The following is a 14,211-nucleotide window of genomic DNA, read 5'->3' as shown; positions in this document are numbered from 1 at the left end:
GAAAAAGAAGAAAACACCTCTGACCTAGTATTAGTTTAACCAGAAGAGAATGTATTATAATATATCTGTGTTGTCTCACACTTCATCTTCCAACATTAACGCTGCAGAGAAACATTTCATTCTCTTGCCACTTTTTCAAATGAGACTTTTTCACCCCCACCCCCGCAGCGCTGGGCAGTCATTATATAAATCAGTCTCTTCTGACAAAGCAGAAGTAAATTCTGCGGTTCTGCTTAATGACTTGTTCCCATAGCAACGCTGCCTGTCAGCCCGTCAGAACACCAGGGCGACCTGCGGCCGGCTGCAGTCTGAACAACAAGTCCATCGGTACATTTTCTCTGGCTCTCTGAGCCGGCGCGCTGCCACTGTTAATAAACACTGTCCAATCAATCACCTGGCTGCTGCTGGTTTCCTCTCATGACTCCCATTTTAAAGCCTGTCACCTGCTGTTGTTGATAATGATGTTGGCAGTCTTACCTGGTTGTGGGTTCTGACTGTGAGGAACGGTGACTGTGGCGAAGCAAAAGGGACAAGACGCAGCTGAGGAACATCTGTGCTACCAGATGATCACTGCTATTAATCATAAATAATAGTTTATACACAAAAATGTCACATTTTGCCTGAAAGTGGTATACTATGCATACACAAAGCATTTTTTTCTAACATAAAAGGGGTCAGCAACAATTAAATAGCTGTAAATGTTGATTTTGTTCATAGACTTGTGACATTTTTATATCTTTCACAGAGGAGGCGGAGGGTCAGATTGAGAGTCTGTTTCTGGAGTTTGTCTTTTAGTCAGTTTCCTTTTGTAAAAGCTGATTTTCTCTCTCTTTTTGTCTCCAGTTCCTCGACCACCTACTGACTGGTATTGAAGACATTTGTGGACACTATGGACACCACCACTGGAAGGACAAGTATGGACTCAACATGAATTAATCCATTACATTTTATTTTTTTAACAGTGGCTGTAAATGTGGAATCTTTGGTGTCAGTGATTAATTCCCTCATTTGACCTCTTCTGTGTCATCACTCTCACACCACACTCTGCCCTGTTCTTAACCCCGTGTCTGTCGTTTATTCCTGCTCTCTGTGTTCATCTGTCACTCCTCTCCTGCCCCCCAGGCTGAACCGCTTCAACAAGAAGTATGTGAAGAAGTGCCTGATCGCAGGTGAACGCTCCAAGGAGCCACAGCTCATCGCCTTCTACCACAAGATGGAGATGAAACAGGCCATTGAGCTGGTGGAGAGCGGAGGGGGAGTCAAGCTGCCTGCTGCTATGCCTTCAACTGTTTCCATGCAGTAAGTACTGAAAAACAAACTGTTCAAATGTAAGTCCTTAAACCTGCAATAACGAGCATTGCCATATCACTACCTTTTAAAGTTGATATGGCAAATTTAATGGCTTATTTGTGCTTATCCAGCAGTTACAGAGCAACATTGTCATTCATTTAAAGTCATGGTTCTGACTACTTGCTTGAGTGTAACTCAACATTATTATAATAATATCTAATATATAATATCTGTTTTAGGTCTGGTTTTGATCTCTACCAACTCCCAAAGGAAATATCTGGCTTTTTGCGCTGCCAAATGCTCCACAGTTTCAGTTCAATGAGCTTTTTCATGGAAACAGCTGCTTGCTATGGCCAAAATGACACTTTGAAAGCAGCTAGACTGAAATAAAAGAGTTCCACTGAAAAACAATGAGCTGGAATTTGTTATAATCCTCCATACAGTCGAGGGAAGCTGCAGATTTGTGTGTTAATTCTCTACAGACTCTTCACTACAAGCGACCCCTCTCAGAGTGTCAGCTGAGACATGTAAATGTGTAAAATACTGACTGTAGCTGATTTTTAAATGTTTTATGCAGCCAGTAAATTATACAACTGTCCTGACCTGATATTTAGGTCAACTCAATAACACTGACATCATGAACCACGGGAGTTTCTGTCAAAGATGTCAATGAAACAGGAAGTAACAGTTTTATTTGTGTATTTTGTTTCACATTAGTTTCACTTCACAACAAAAAGACTGAGCTCCAGCTGTTAAGTTTTTTAATTTTAGATCGATTCAAACGGGATCATGTGAACAACAATCTCCCATGGACACGTCTGTTGTTATAGGCTTAATGACCTCATAGCATTTTAGCTTTTTTATGGTTAAATAGACTGAAAATCTATTTGTATGGGAAGATAGCACAACACTGCAGATTTCATCCAGAGATGTCACGGTGGTTTTTGGTATCTTGTGATTTTGTACATTGCTTTGAATGTAGAGAGACTCGCTGATAACTGTCAGATGCTTGTTCTTTGAGTAGCACTGATGTGTTAAGACTGTGAGCTGTTTTGTGGCTTGTATTACATAAACAGCAAAGTAATCACCTCCTCATTTGTCATGTTCCCTCCACCATGTGGCAAAAATTTGTTTAATACTCATTTCCCAGAATGTTTGTGTGGTGTTATCTTTGCAACTTCTCATATTAGTTTTTTTTTTCCCAGAGGCCTTATTCATTTTACGTCTGCAGTATGAAGTAGTTAGTGATAAGTTGCTAAATGAAGCCTTGGTAAGTCTTAATATTCAGTGTGAGTGTATGAGTCACTCTTTACAAAATGTAAGTCAAAGTTAAGAACAGAATGAGCTAATGTTAGCTCTAACATTCCCAAGTAACTTATTTTTCATGGTCTCTTTACTGAAATCTTTGTCCATTCACAGTAGCTGTCGGTAACTGACGGCCCACACCATGAGAGACACACTATCGGTTTGATACCAGGAGGAAGTAATTAAGGGAAATGAGATTTCAGCGGTTTAATTATCAGAACAGATTGTCATGTGTTTGACAAAGGCACACATGACAGAGTTTTTACATTTTGATGTCTGTTATAGTCCGAACTTTCTCCTGCATCTTTCCCCAGGAACATCCAGCCCAAGAAGCCTCCGCCTGTCAAGCCTGTGGAGAGAGCGCTGCCCCAGCTGCCTAAAGGCCGAGAGGAGGAGATCAGGAAGATCCTCAGGAGTAACCTCCAGAGGACACGACAGAGGGTAACACTGCTTTATGAATTTAAAAAAAAGAGATTATTGCATGTGTAGTTCTTCTTCGTGTTAGCTAAATATATATTGTCTTGTATAAGCAGGAGTTCAGAGCTTATGAGTCATATTGATTTGCACCGATAAACAAAGTAGAGCCTCTGTGCCATATTAGACTATAGTGTATTGATTGTTAGAGTTAAATCTGTAGCTGTGCTCTCGACTCACACATCAACTAATACTGACTTTAATTTGAAGTGACACAGAAAAACACTTCTCATTGATTTTAAGAGGTAATTATTCCTCGTGGAGTAAATGAGCAACAACACCGCTGCACAACTCCAGCTTCTGTCTCTTCTTTATTGTCATTGTTTTTATTGTTACTTCTGCAGATTTTTAGAGATGAACAAAAACAAACACTGACGAAACTTTCTTTTCATGGACTCTGTTTGATGAATAATTAAATTGTCTCCTTAAACTGCATTTTTGATGTGTCTTTTCTTTCTCAGCTGCGCTCCTACAACCGACACACTCTGGTGGCTGATCCTTTCGAGGACGGCTTCGGTGATCTCCTCATCAAGAAGCAAAAGATGATTGAGCTGGAGAAAAAGGTATGATTGTCAGTCTCAGTAACACCAGCTAACATCTGGCTTTTGTATTCAGTGTGGATGGGTACAGTCGGCTTTTACTCCCGGGTGAAATGACTGTAATGAAAACACAAAACCCAGGTAGACACGTTACTTTTCACCCCTCTTCAGGCGCCACGCTATGACGTGTGTTCAAGGTAAGGTCGCTGGTTTTTTAACGTCTTTCCATCATTCAGTCAGCGATGAGTTTGAAAGAGAGACTGCAGTAAAAGATATTAAAAAGGTGATGAGAAAGAAGTGAGAGGTCTCACTCCTTGCTAGTTTTATCATCAGATCTGGAAAAAATGATGTGTCTTAATTGATTAAGACTGTTTAATGGATTTATTCTGATGATACTTTTCCCTGTTTTTCCTGCGTGTTTGTGATGACGAATGTGACACACAAGAAAGAAAAAACACAGAAACTCTTTTCCTGGCAATAGGAAAGGAATCAACAGCCTATTTTTATTGCGTATATCCGCACTTGTAAAACTGTATGTACACAATAATTTGGTGCAGTGTCTGTGTCTATCTTTCATTTCTTTAACCAACTTCTTGAAAAGGTCGATGCTGCGATTCTTGCACATCTAAAACCTGTTGATATCCAAGTCTTCCATAATGTTTAAAAATAGGTGTGTTTCTCCTTCCGTCCAGAAATATTTCTTTCTTTTGGGCATGCATTTCTTCCCCAGCCTTGCAAACTGTTGACTAGTTGGTTTGTTTACAACGTATCCATGGCAACACACAGAGCTGTAAACAGGCAAGAGGCTGTTTGTCACAAACTGCAGTTGAAACCCCAAATTAGAGACATTCTGAACAATATGTCCAGATAGAGAAATGTTGCAGTCCAATAATCCAAACTGAATTTGCCGGTTTACATGACTCATATCAAATTCTGAATGTTGTCATAAATATTATCGTAGATATTGTCTTAAATCAATAATCGTTGTCTGCAGCGTTGCATGTTATTGATACTTGGTCACATCACGGTCGAACAAAACACTTTTTGATGATTAGTCAGCGCTGAATAAGACATTTTGTGATACCACAACAGTGTGCCACAGAGACTGTTATGCAATCTCGTATATAACAAGAGTAGAAGTTATATTTCAGGAAGCGGCCTGAGATAAATCCAGAGAGCAACGGTCAACTCCAAAGAACCAACAGATGAAGAGCAGCTCTTTTCATTTTGTACCGGGCCAGCAGCAGTTAAATGATTCAGCCGAAATTATGATTTGTGTTCTAATTAGAGTCCACCTTCAGTCTCCTAAATTAATTTTCTCGACACAAATGGGTGGCTGATTTATTCGCACGGTTGAGTGGCGCTACCACTAACCTCCATTTCATCAGCCTGTAATTACATAATCAGAAGAGACTGTTGTTTTGGGTAAATCGAATGTGCTAGAAGCCACTGTGGACTCTGAAGATTTGTGCCGAGACTAACAGAGCAACACATCATTTTAATGAAGTTCTCTTAAGATACTGATCAATGGTATATTACTGACTTACTGTAGTGTGGCTGCAGTACTTATTCTCAGCAATTAAAGAAGCGGAGTGTGTATTTCTTGTTGTCGTATCTTTTAAAGTGAATGATTAGAAAAGTTGCATCATATAAGTTACATTTTGATGACCTGCCGAGGCTAAATCATCCCATAAATAAAAAATATCCCTGTGTTTTTCCAGATAAAAGACATGAATAACTACCTGACGGTGCCCGCTGCTCCGCCTGATTCCCCGACCATGTGTCGAGCCAGACTGGCCTCAGGTAAACACACTCATCTCAGCTACAGCCAAATGCAAACACTCGATAGCTACCGCCATTTCACTGAAAGGTACCATGTGAGAAACAATAGAAAATTCAGCATGTCACTGATGGCACCCACAGCGATCGGACATTATATGTTGTTGTGCTCACAAGGCCGCTTTCACAAACCAGAAAAGACACTGCTACTGTTCACAGCTGCAGCAGGAGATATTCCCCCACTGATGTAAATAAACCACTGTGTGGTTTCATTTTAGGCAAAGGTACTGATTTCAAACCTGCTCAACAGCAGAAAGGGAACACAATCGGTCCAGGTATGTCGTGAGTGTAGAGAAGATTACTTTTGAGTTGTGATAACCCAGCAGCAATCCTAACATGCATGCGTCGGTTATGTTGCTTGTTAACATTCATTAATTATTCATCACTAATGAGACGATGTCGTGACGTGATTATCAAAGCCAAGATTTATCATAGCTGAGGAACTGATTAGAGTCGAGCATGACGTATGTTGGAAGTTTTAGATAAAAGCTGAGTTATTCCAGCATGTGTTGCATTATAAATATTCATGAGTTACTTTGCATTGTTTTCGTTGTGTTGTGAAGTATTTGGAAAGGTCTGAAGCCTGCTGTCGTTGAGTTTGTGCAGTATTTGACCCCAATATTTGTTGACCACCCTCTCCTCCCGCTGTGCATCTTATGTTCATGCACGCTAATGGAATGACAGAATGATACTCGATCCCCTTTTAAGGCAAATTTCCTGACTTTGTGCACTTGTCGTGCCTGCAGACCCCCAAGCCTACCACACGAAGTCCATGTCAGACAGTGTGCCGACCATCCAGGTGGACCTGGCCTCTCCTCAGTCTCCAGACTCTGTCAACATGATGGATGAGTTCAGACGGGCCGGCCAGCAGCAACAACAGCAGGAGGACCAGGGCCTGATGATGAGGCCTCCCTCGAGGCCAGGTGGACCTAACAAGCCAGGTGAGGCTGACGGAGCCAGAGACCAGCAGAAGCTGACGAGATGCCTGAGCGACCCCGGTCCCAGCGCAGACGAGGAAGAGGATGAACCCTTCCTGCCTTGATACGGCAGACTGGATGTGGAGGGGTCGGACTGAATACTCTAACTCTAAATAATGTCTTTGGTTCAGAAACCAAACAAAGCCAAAACTGCTAATGCTGTACAAACCAGAGAGAGGAAGCGAACAGAGATTGAGAAGAAAAAAAGAGCCTTTAATTTGTTATTATCATCGCTCTTTTTTTTTTTTTTAAAGCCGGATTGGAACAGCATTCGCTGCTATCTGAGAGATGATGGAGTTAATGATTGATATTCTGAGACATTCAGGAAAGAACTATGCATTACCAAAGGTATGAACTGTTTCAGTGTCAGACAATGTCATTTTTACTTTAGTGTCAGTTTTTATTTCTTAATGATTGCATACGTAGTTGTTCATGATTTACGATCTTTTCATCTTTTCTGTCTTGAGACACGCTGGGCCTCCAGTCCTTAATGTTATCAACAAATCAAACTCCTTCAATCCACTTTTCACGTGTAAACATTGCACTTAAGGTTAAGGCGTTCGATTTTATCCAAAATCTCACTGAAACCGTTCTCGTTCTGTCACTTGAAGTTGCTGGAAACTTTTAGAGTTGTAGCTAGTTTAAAACATTTGGCCTTATTTTATGTCGAGCCTTTTTCACTTGGTGAAGTTTTATCTTTGTCTTTAAGAAAAACATATTTTAAAGTGGAAACAGACAACCTTTTAGCCACTTGTTCCTGGCTTCCTTGCAGTTCCTGGTCCTGGCTGCTAGCATTAGCAACATAGCTCCTGCTAGCAGCCCGGCTACTTTCCAAAGCAAAAAACAACCGTAACAATCCCGATTTGACCTAGAAACGCCTAAAAACACCCCTTGCATTGATAAGTAAGCACATTTTTATTACTCACTGATCTAGTTGAAAGTATGCCAACTGAATGTCGGTTGTGAGCCCTCTGAAGTCATCTGAGCTCTCTCCAATGAGTGAACACCCGTTGGTTTCTGTCACTCTCCCTCTTCGCCTTCTTTGCCTCCTCCATCAGCGGGGTTTCTTTTCTTCTGCAGGGTAAAGTTTCACAGTTACTCCAGTTGTTCCAGCGTTACCTGGGGTTAGCTACTGATAGCTTCCCAGGAAAACAAATCCTCTGGCAGATGGCAGAAGCAGAAAGAATAGCAGTGCGAAACGAGGGTCATAGGGAACCAATTTAAACGTGGATGGTGACACCATTACACTGTGCAATCACTACTTTCATGATGACGAGTTCGAGCCAAAAAGTTGTCCATTTCCACTTTAATTTCAGGGGTACTAACGTCTGTTTGCAATCAGAGTTTGTTCCAGTGTTTGTTGATGTTTTTAGTCACCGTGCAAAAGAACCACAGTTCTTTATTGTTGTGCTTTCAGACCCACAGACTTGTCGTAGGGCTGTGGAGGGGTTTATGTGAAATTCCTCGCTGTCGTTCATCGACAAATGCAGAGAAAAGTTGAGTGTCGGAGGAGCACAGATGTTTTGATGTCAGTGATCTTTTTTGAATCCCCATCAGAGTCTTCTGAAGTTAAATCATGTTGTCCCGTTTCTGTGTAGATGTTTTCTGTTTTACCTCAATTTTAGAAGCCCCTTTAAAACTCACTCAAGTAGGGGTCGAGTCGTTAGAGTAGATGTATCTCTCTATATATATTAATGTAACGAACAAGTGCCCATCTAGCAGTCACCTCCTCGCTCCTCCGCATGAGCTGATTAGTATATCAAAATAATCGACGCTCACTATCTTTTACACGCCTGTCTGCGTTCTTCAGTTTTCACCGGCCTTTAGAGGAGGCCTCTGTGTCTGAGGTCACTGTTGACACGACGAGCGGAGGATAGCTTGTACAGGAGTCCATCAGCACCTCTTCACCTTCTTCAAATCTAAAGACTGTAAGGCATGTTGTGGCATAAAAAACAAAAAAATATTTGATTCTATGCAGTATAGATGTGTAAAATATGTAAATGAAATCATATCCTATATTTATGAATACCCTTTAAAACTGAAGTCTTGTAATCTTGTAAACATGCAACACGTTGAAACAAACCACAGCGGCGGTCACAGCTAAAGTAACATCAAACACGGGCATTAAAATAAACAGTCGTAAAAAGTTTTTTCACATTTCAGCAAGACTGAAGAGTTTTCCGCAGGCGACGACGAAAACGTAGTCGAGTCGCTCTCCACTGTACTGTTTATGGTTGCACAGTGTGTACGATAGCCGGCGTGATATATATTGCATGAGGTTTTTACACATATCCATTTGAACATCGTCACCTTGTTGTAAGTCTGTCATCACAATAAGGCTGGATTGCACCAACAAGGATTAATTTATAAACCTGGTTAAATTCAAGTTTAAGTTCTATTGGACCAAAGAAAGATTAAATTTAAACCTCTTTTTAATCCTCAGTTTAGTTTTTTCTCTAAACCTAAATTAAATTTAATTGCACCAAAACTTTAAACTCCAATTTAAACACTGATCCATGTTAAACTTTTAACATGGCTGTCTTGTTTCCTCTAACTGGAATAAAATTAAGGGACAGACTCAAACCAAATGAGTTTTATGATGCTGGGATTTATATCTCTGTCACAACAGGGCAACCCGGTTCATGGTGTATCTTTAACCAAAGAGTAGACCTTTTAAAAGCAGCGGGCTGGTCCACGGCTGTGACTACTGGTCAGGGGGGCCGCTGTAAACACTCCTTCTCCTTGCTGTGTTTTTGAGAATCTGGGCTAACAACATTTATTAAGAAATACAGAGAAGCCAGAAGAGAACAGTTCTTCCCCTCCTTTATACTCACTAGGTCCAGACAGCACGCAAATTGATTTGATTTATATGTATTTTAATTTGGGGAGTATCTCCACATCGATTAAACTTTCTCTGCATTACTAAGCAGAGATGATTTTTTTTTAATGGTGCAACATAGCTCTGCTTAAAGACACACTGTAGTTTTGGAGAAAAAATTCAAACTCAGAATTTTAATATTTACAATATTAATGAGGTAATAATACAAACTCAGAGGTAATTATCTTTTCCATAACTGAATAAACAGGCAGTTCTCAGAGGACTGTAAGGTCCCCAGAACACTGTTTGAAGCTAGAAAGGTGGATGGAGGAGAGTTTGTTTATTTAGTTTGTCATAGTCGATGAAGATCTCACTCACTTACTTAGATTGAATCAAGTCTTGTCGGTGCAACCCAGCCGAAGAGTTTAGTTCCTCCGAAGCAAACTTTAGCAGAGAAACACACTCGTTCTCTGAAGTAGGCCGACTGAGTCACCGTTCTAGTTTTCTGCCTGTTTTCGAGGTGTTGGTGACCACTGAATCCGTCCTGATCCTCTTACACCCAGAAGACTCACATTACAGCCGAGGAAACGGGCAGAAAGAACCTGGCAGGCTCGCTCTCTTTCCTCAACTCTTCTTCTCTTAAAGCATCTGCAAACTGCTCTTGTAGCAAGAGCATACAAAGAGGGTATAATAATGTATGTGCACTCATGTAAATCCTGCTGAATGTACACGCGTATATGAACGCCCCTGACAATTTCCCCTGCTAAAGGATAATAACAGCTGAGAGGTCAAACCGTGAAGCATCTCATTTTCCCGTCTCGACCGAATTGAAATTTACTTTCCGAAATGTCGGCGTGTGTGATGGAGTGTCGCAGTGGAAGAGTGTGCTGAAAATGTCAACAGGGACGGGGTCAAAGAGAAGAGGCTTGTTTAAAAACCCCAGAACTGACGGGCCGAATGACATGCGGCGCTCGGATCCTCCTTTTATCGTCGCTTAAAGGATTTTTTTTTTTACAGGCGGCATTGAATTTATGAGCTTCTAGAGTGGTTTGTAAACAGCTGCAGACGCCTTGAGAGCTGTTTCTCTCCATCGGCCGCCTAATGCAGTGCTGCTGTTGGGATTATTTCTGTATTATCTTCCCAGATGCTCTCTGATTTGGCGTCCATTTAACATTCCTTACTCTTAAAACTGGAACAGGAAGGTTTCTTAGTATACTCCCACTTATGAGTACATGTGACTGTGTGAATGCAAAGCAGGGTATCTCAGAGAGAAATCCTCTGCTCAGATGTTGTATTTTTCATATCAAAGTCGACACAAGTTTGTGACGGAGAGAACCAAACGCCTCCTATTTAATTTCAAAAACAATCCTTCAAACTAAAGTCATCACATCCTGGATTACTTCACATTATTCCAAAGAAAAGAAAAACACTATTTTCATACTTCTTCCTTTTCATAACCAAATGCGTCTCTTTGGGCAAACATTCTCACGCTCCTTAGAGAGAAATGTTTGGTGCAGAAATCTGAAGCCATACAGCCTATAGAAGAACCTGTTATATTGTATTCCTACATTATAATGTCATGTACGCTTCGTTTTTGCCTTGTTTTTTTTGTTTTTTTTTTGCTTGACGCACAAAGCAAACAAACCTCCTTTACATGTAAATCGCTCGTGTCTTTCAAATGAACGCTTGATGTAAAAAAATCTCCACACTGGATGTGTTTCCTGCAGCGCTCGCTCGTTTGAAGTCGCGGCAAGTTGTTTTCATTGAATGTGTCTGACTGAATCACAATGTCAACACTGTTGCCTCACCAGCAATCACATCAGCTTTATGTTTCTTTTTTTTTAAATTTGCATCTGTTTTCTTGATAAAACGTATGTGCTTTATTGTTCTTTGTGGCTTTGCGGGGAAATCTAAGTCCCCTGCTTTTATTGTCAAGTGCTTTATCTGGATTACTGTGCTTTACAGAAGTTTTTAGGCTTTACTCTGGGTTTTTTTTCCTCCATCTCATGTTTACTTTGTCATGCAAACTTTAAACTGTGGAGTTTAAAGAGTCGAGTGGAAAGAGGCTGAATTTACAGCTCCGGTCAGTGCAGCGTATAAGCTTTCTGCTCAAGTTCAGTGCTCCCGCTGTTCGGTTGTTCCACTGGGGGAAACTAAGATGAAGGCATACATTACAGTCCACTCCTTTATGCATGTTTTTAGATTGTTGTTTTGGTTGTTTTTCAGCCATTCGTTTCTGTTCCTCCACTGCAGCGCAACAGATCGTTTCAACACGAACATCAGGTCGACTTTCAGGTCTGTCACACTTTAGATTCATCATATCAGGTTTATATTTTAAAGTCTGTCTTAAAAACAATGTAAACACGCTCGGTTGACGTCTTCTCAGTACATAATCTCCCCCCTCTGTGTTACTGTCCCACCACTGCAGCTCAGAAAGGAAACACTGTCTGATGAGATGTAAACACACGTACAAAAAGATGATTTATTACGCTTTATTTGTTTGACTGCTGAAGCCTCGTATTATCTTTCTGGAACAATTACTGTCTGAAAGTGCATATGTGCACCTATTCTTTAAAATGCAACAATGAAATAAATAGATGTAAATGGTTGCTGGACACTACAGTATGCTTTGAAAAACTGTTTTGGTTACTACATCGGCTAAAATATGTTAAAACAAACACCCGCTGTGTTCCTTTAAGTGCAGCAGCTGAGCAAAAGGCTAACGCTTAGATTGCAGATGAACATGAGTCAGTTGCTGTCCAATTAGAGAGGCCAGTAATCACACAGTGACGCACACACGCACGTCATCAACACAATGAGCCCAGCAGTGTCATTAAGACCGTTTCCCAGCCTCGTTTACCTCATCGCTCTCCAAATCCGGCTCCTCTTGTACTCCACCACACCGAGCACTTTAACGAAAGCTGTATTTTATCTCCAAACGACGACGTTAGCGAGAGCAATAAGTGGCTTTAATGTAGTGTACATGGTTATCAGGTGATACATCATCGGGAAAAGGAATGTACTCTGCGATGGGCCTTTATAAACAGAGATTGGGTTTAGTGTTTTCAGTCCTGAAGCAGAGACGCTGGCATTTGTAATGCAATGACTTGATGAAAGTGGATTTTATTTCCCTTTTTTATTCACTTTGTTTTGTTTATCTTCATGCGTTTGTTGAATTTATGTGTCAGTCGGTTTAAATTTTGCAATAATTAAGAGGTTTTATTTTATTTTGTACACATGAATGGGGAATATGTACGACAAAAAGGAGAAAAAAAAACATGTATTAGAAGTTTATTATATTATGTACAAATCAGAGTCTGAAGGTGTGCACTTTCTTCTTGATTAATCTTTAGCTTTCAGCATTCCATTCCTGTAACGACCAGTGAAACTAACAACCGGAAGTGAAACTACGTCAGATACTATATACCAAATTAAAGATCTACTTTATAGCAACAATGTGTCCGTGTCTCATGATTTCTCAACAGCTTTTGTTTGACTGAATAATGACTTGTTTCACTACAAGTGGATTCATGCGTTTCTGCTGGGCTCGTCCTTCTGTCCCAGGACTACACTCAAGTTTACACACCGGCAGTGTCGGAGGAAATGTTTAGATACTTAAATTAAAGGGGAAACTATGTTGTTTTGAATTATTTACCTTTTCCATAACTGAATACACAAGCTGTTCTCCGAGGAAAATAAGGTTTGAAGCTAGAAAGGTGGCAGGGTCTGTCACATATAAACAAAGTAAAACAGTATGAAACTGTGTTGTCCTTTAAGGTCAGTTTGTTTATTCAGTGTGTTCAGTTATGAAAACAAAGAGTTTGTGTATCAGTCAATGAAGATCTTTTTACAATGTCTTCCTCAAAGCTACGTAGTGCTCCTTTAAGTAAAGGAAGTATCTATCTATCCAAAACATCTATTTACTGTACTATGATAATTATAGATTATATGTTTACATCTTAAAATGCATTTCTTTTAAACGTGCACACATCATCATGTATATATCTACATAATCCATCCACACTATGTAAACTATTATTACACTATTTATTAAAGGTTTTATTCCTCACTGCCTCGTGTACAGACTTACAGTGTATAATATTTTGATGTAGTCTGTACACACAAGTACTTCAGTTTCACGTGCTGCTGTATGGAACAGCCCAGATGATTTACAATTCTTATCCTTTAATTTATTTTTCCACTCTCTACCTTATTTGTCTGTTGTTGTTTTTTGTGTTGTCCTCGTCTCTTTCTGTGTTTGTACACCGAGAGCAATGTTAACTGGAGATAAATTCATAAAGATGATATATCTAGATATTTGAAAAAATATGGGAGCGAACAAATCTTTTTGGCAAACAAATTACCCTCAAAATATGAGCATAGGTGGTGGAGAGAGAGTTTGGAACCGTGACTGTAAAAAGGCCAATTTCTACCAGCTACTCTGTCACTAGTAAAAAGGCAAACAGATGAACTCATAAACAAAAGACGCACAAGGCTGAACATCTTGGCTCGATCAGTCAGATGATATAACGTATTGCAAAACCCCTCGTACACATAACTCGCCAATAAAGCCGATTCTGATTCTGAAAAGTATTTTGTTACAACTAGTATTCCTCCTTTCATCCTGTTATATAAGTTTTGATGCATTACTGTTTCAACTTATTGTATTTTTCATGTAAAATCAGTTAAATGGTCAACCTTAGTATACACAGTATATACATGCATGTAAATATATGTATTATTTATTTGTACTTTTCATACTTAAGTCCATTTATTGCCAGAAAATGTGTTTTGATACATTTAATATCAGATACTTTAAGATATTTACTCAAGTACTATTCATATTGATGACACTTTCACTTTTGCCAAAGTAATTTTTTTATGTTTTGATCTTTATTTTTCCTAAATTTGACTTTTAGGTGCTTTTTACAACATTACTTTCTAAAGAGGCTTGTGGCTTTGGGGCACC

At 39.9% G+C, this 14,211-nt stretch overlaps 1 protein-coding gene across 1 annotated transcript in view; it reads left to right on the top strand.

Annotated features, from left to right (window-relative positions):
* The window catches only part of slc9a1a (solute carrier family 9 member A1a), a 35,933-nt gene extending 23,244 nt beyond the window's left edge, over positions 1–12,689 (top strand). The window contains exons 7-12 of the mRNA XM_073485749.1: positions 844–914; positions 1,123–1,299; positions 2,910–3,036; positions 3,531–3,632; positions 5,330–5,411; positions 6,194–12,689. Of these exons, the coding sequence (XP_073341850.1) occupies positions 844–914; positions 1,123–1,299; positions 2,910–3,036; positions 3,531–3,632; positions 5,330–5,411; positions 6,194–6,489 (855 nt within the window). The 3' untranslated portion in view covers positions 6,490–12,689. The remainder of the gene's footprint in view (positions 1–843; positions 915–1,122; positions 1,300–2,909; positions 3,037–3,530; positions 3,633–5,329; positions 5,412–6,193) is intronic.
* The last annotated feature ends 1,522 nt before the right edge of the window (positions 12,690–14,211 follow it).

The sequence above is a fragment of the Pagrus major genome, chromosome 17, assembly GCF_040436345.1.
Source record: "Pagrus major chromosome 17, Pma_NU_1.0".
Taxonomy (NCBI): Eukaryota; Metazoa; Chordata; class Actinopteri; order Spariformes; family Sparidae; genus Pagrus; species Pagrus major.
This window is presented reverse-complemented; position numbering and strand designations above follow the sequence as displayed.